This window comes from Cottoperca gobio, chromosome 4 (assembly GCF_900634415.1).
Source record: "Cottoperca gobio chromosome 4, fCotGob3.1, whole genome shotgun sequence".
NCBI classification, from domain to species: Eukaryota; Metazoa; Chordata; class Actinopteri; order Perciformes; family Bovichtidae; genus Cottoperca; species Cottoperca gobio.
Genome location: NC_041358.1, coordinates 26,381,629 through 26,384,128, shown reverse-complemented (window position 1 = coordinate 26,384,128; position 2,500 = coordinate 26,381,629). Strand labels below are relative to the sequence as shown.

At 40.8% G+C, this 2,500-nt stretch overlaps 1 protein-coding gene across 2 annotated transcripts in view; it reads left to right on the top strand.

Annotated features, from left to right (window-relative positions):
* The window catches only part of ttc39a (tetratricopeptide repeat domain 39A), a 29,327-nt gene that overhangs the window by 20,948 nt on the left and 5,879 nt on the right, over nucleotides 1–2,500 (top strand). For both annotated transcript variants that reach the window (XM_029430289.1, XM_029430290.1), the window contains 3 exons: nucleotides 310–471; nucleotides 1,535–1,626; nucleotides 1,877–1,997. In XM_029430289.1, coding sequence (XP_029286149.1) covers nucleotides 310–471; nucleotides 1,535–1,626; nucleotides 1,877–1,997 — 375 coding nt within the window. The remainder of the gene's footprint in view (nucleotides 1–309; nucleotides 472–1,534; nucleotides 1,627–1,876; nucleotides 1,998–2,500) is intronic.

The window sequence follows — 2,500 nt, the reverse complement described above, 5'->3', positions numbered from 1 at the left end:
CATTTGCTACTGCTACAACTTGTCCACTAGATTTCATATGCACATTCACATATTTAGCATATTTTGATTCTGCTAAACAAACAACAAATGTAAGAATAATGTAATTACCAAACTGAAAGGAAACACCTCCCACACGAATGCCGTATGGCTTTAATTATATCTAAAACATGGCAACATTTTAACATGGAATAGAAACATATCGGTCTTCGAGTTCAGGTCAACGACTTATAGAGTAAACAAAATGTTCAGAACATTCACAACTTGTATGTTTTACGAAGGTGAGATCCTAAATGGTTTGAATGTTTTCAGGCTATCAAGCGTTTCGAGGAGTGCTGCGAGGCTCAGCAGCAGTGGAAGCAGTTCCACCACATGTGCTACTGGGAGCTGATGTGGTGCTTCACCTACAAGAAGCACTGGAAGATGGCCTACTTCTACGCCGACCTGCTCAGCAAAGAGAACACCTGGTCCAAGGTGGGACACCGTACTGTGAACACCTTATTCTTAATGAATTTGGAAATATGTAAACATGTCCAGCAGTCTTGGTGGCAGAGTTGGATTTTGTTTAATCTTTATCTTTTTTCCAAGAGAGACCCGAGAACAAGAAACATTCACAAACAGAAACAACAGTAACAAGGAATAAAACAGTTACATGAATCATGAAACACAGCAGATCATGTAGCTTTGAAATCTCCCTGTGCAACACAAGACACTTAAAAAGGTGCATTGTACCCAAACAATCCCAGAACGAGAGTAAAGGAGAAGATTAAGAGAGGAAACATGTGTGGCGTTGCAAACTTGTATTATCTATTTGAATGAACAGAGCGTTCCACAAGGACATGTCGTATCCAGCCAGTGGGACAACGTATTCAGGTTCAGGGGTAGGGGGCCTGTCAGAAAGAACTTTGCTTATAAAACCCCATATTTGGTGTCTTCTAACATTCTAATGCTACACCTTCACTGTAATGTTTATCAAATCATCTCACAATGATGGTTAAATCCCACAAACGCCTGTGTGGCAAATGTGGAAAATGCAGCGTGTACATGAGTTACAGGAGCGTGTGCTGTGGATTTAAATCAGAGCAGAGGTGTGAGTACATCTTTATAAATAAATATCATGATATGGCAATTTATTCTTGACTGAAAGGAGGTCCATCCAACCGTCTGATACAAAACAATGAGTCAGAAATTGGTCATTTGTGGTTCAGCGTATTGCACTGCTCATGATATACTTGCTCCCCAGTTCAATTCTGCTGTGGCTCTTCTGTTCTGTTCTTCCACCTGGGAGCAACAATACACAAAGCAGAGTCCATTAAATGCTTTATAGTGATAATGAAAAAGAAAACGAATCACATGTTATGACAGAAATCCTCGTCAGCAGCTCGTAGTTGAAAATATCACATGTCTTGAAACCTAAAAGCTCAGATTGTATGTGAGTTGTGCCGCCCTGGTTTGGTCTCTAAACTCCACACAGTTGTAGTTTTTCCTCGTCTCATTTGAAAAGGAAAGATGTCACCTCTTCTCTTCCTCCCCTCAGGCCACCTATGCGTATATGAAAGCAGCATACCTCAGCATGATGACTGCGGATGATTGCCTAACCTTTGGGGAGACTGCGTTCACTCTGTTCAGGTATGAACTCAGAGCTCAGCCACTCAAACACACATCTATATAGATATATAAATGCATATACAGTACATCTATGATGTCATACTCTGTCTTTGGTAGGGAATATGTTTTATTGATGGTACAGAACATCAAAAAAGCTCCACTAATTCAGCATTTTAGCTTATTTTTAAACAGTCTGTGAGATATACAAACATTATGTCACATATAGTCTCCATACTTCTGATATGTATGTGTTTACTTTGTTATATGGCAGGCAGGTCCCAGGGCTGAAGCAGAAAATAGCAGGAAAATCTTTACCAACCGAGAAGTTTGCTATCAGGAAAGCCCGTCGCTACCTTGCAGAAAGTCCCATTCCTCTTCCTGCTCCTCCGCTGGTCAGTACTGGAGCTTCACCTGGAGCATGACTGGATGTTTACACCGTTACTGGAGTGTGTTGCATTCTTTAGTTGAATTTACTGGATCAAGAATATCAGCGGAATCAGTATTTGTTGCACACTGACCTAGTAAACCTAGTAGACCTAGTAAACCTAGTAAACCTAGTAGACCTAGTAGACCTAGTAGACCTAGTAAACCTAGTAGACCTAGTAAACCTAGTAGACCTAGTAGACCTAGTAGACTTAGTAGACCTAGTAAACCTAGTAGACCTAGTAGACCTAGTAAACCTAGTAGACCCAGTAAACCTAGTAGACCTAGTAGACCTAGTAGACCTAGTAAACCTAGTAGACCCAGTAAACCTAGTAGACCTAGTAGACCTAGTAGACCTAGTAGACTTAGTAGACCTAGTAAACCTAGTAGACCTAGTAGACCTAGTAAACCTAGTAGACCCAGTAAACCTAGTAGACCTAGTAGACCTAGTAGACCTAGTAAACCTAGTAGA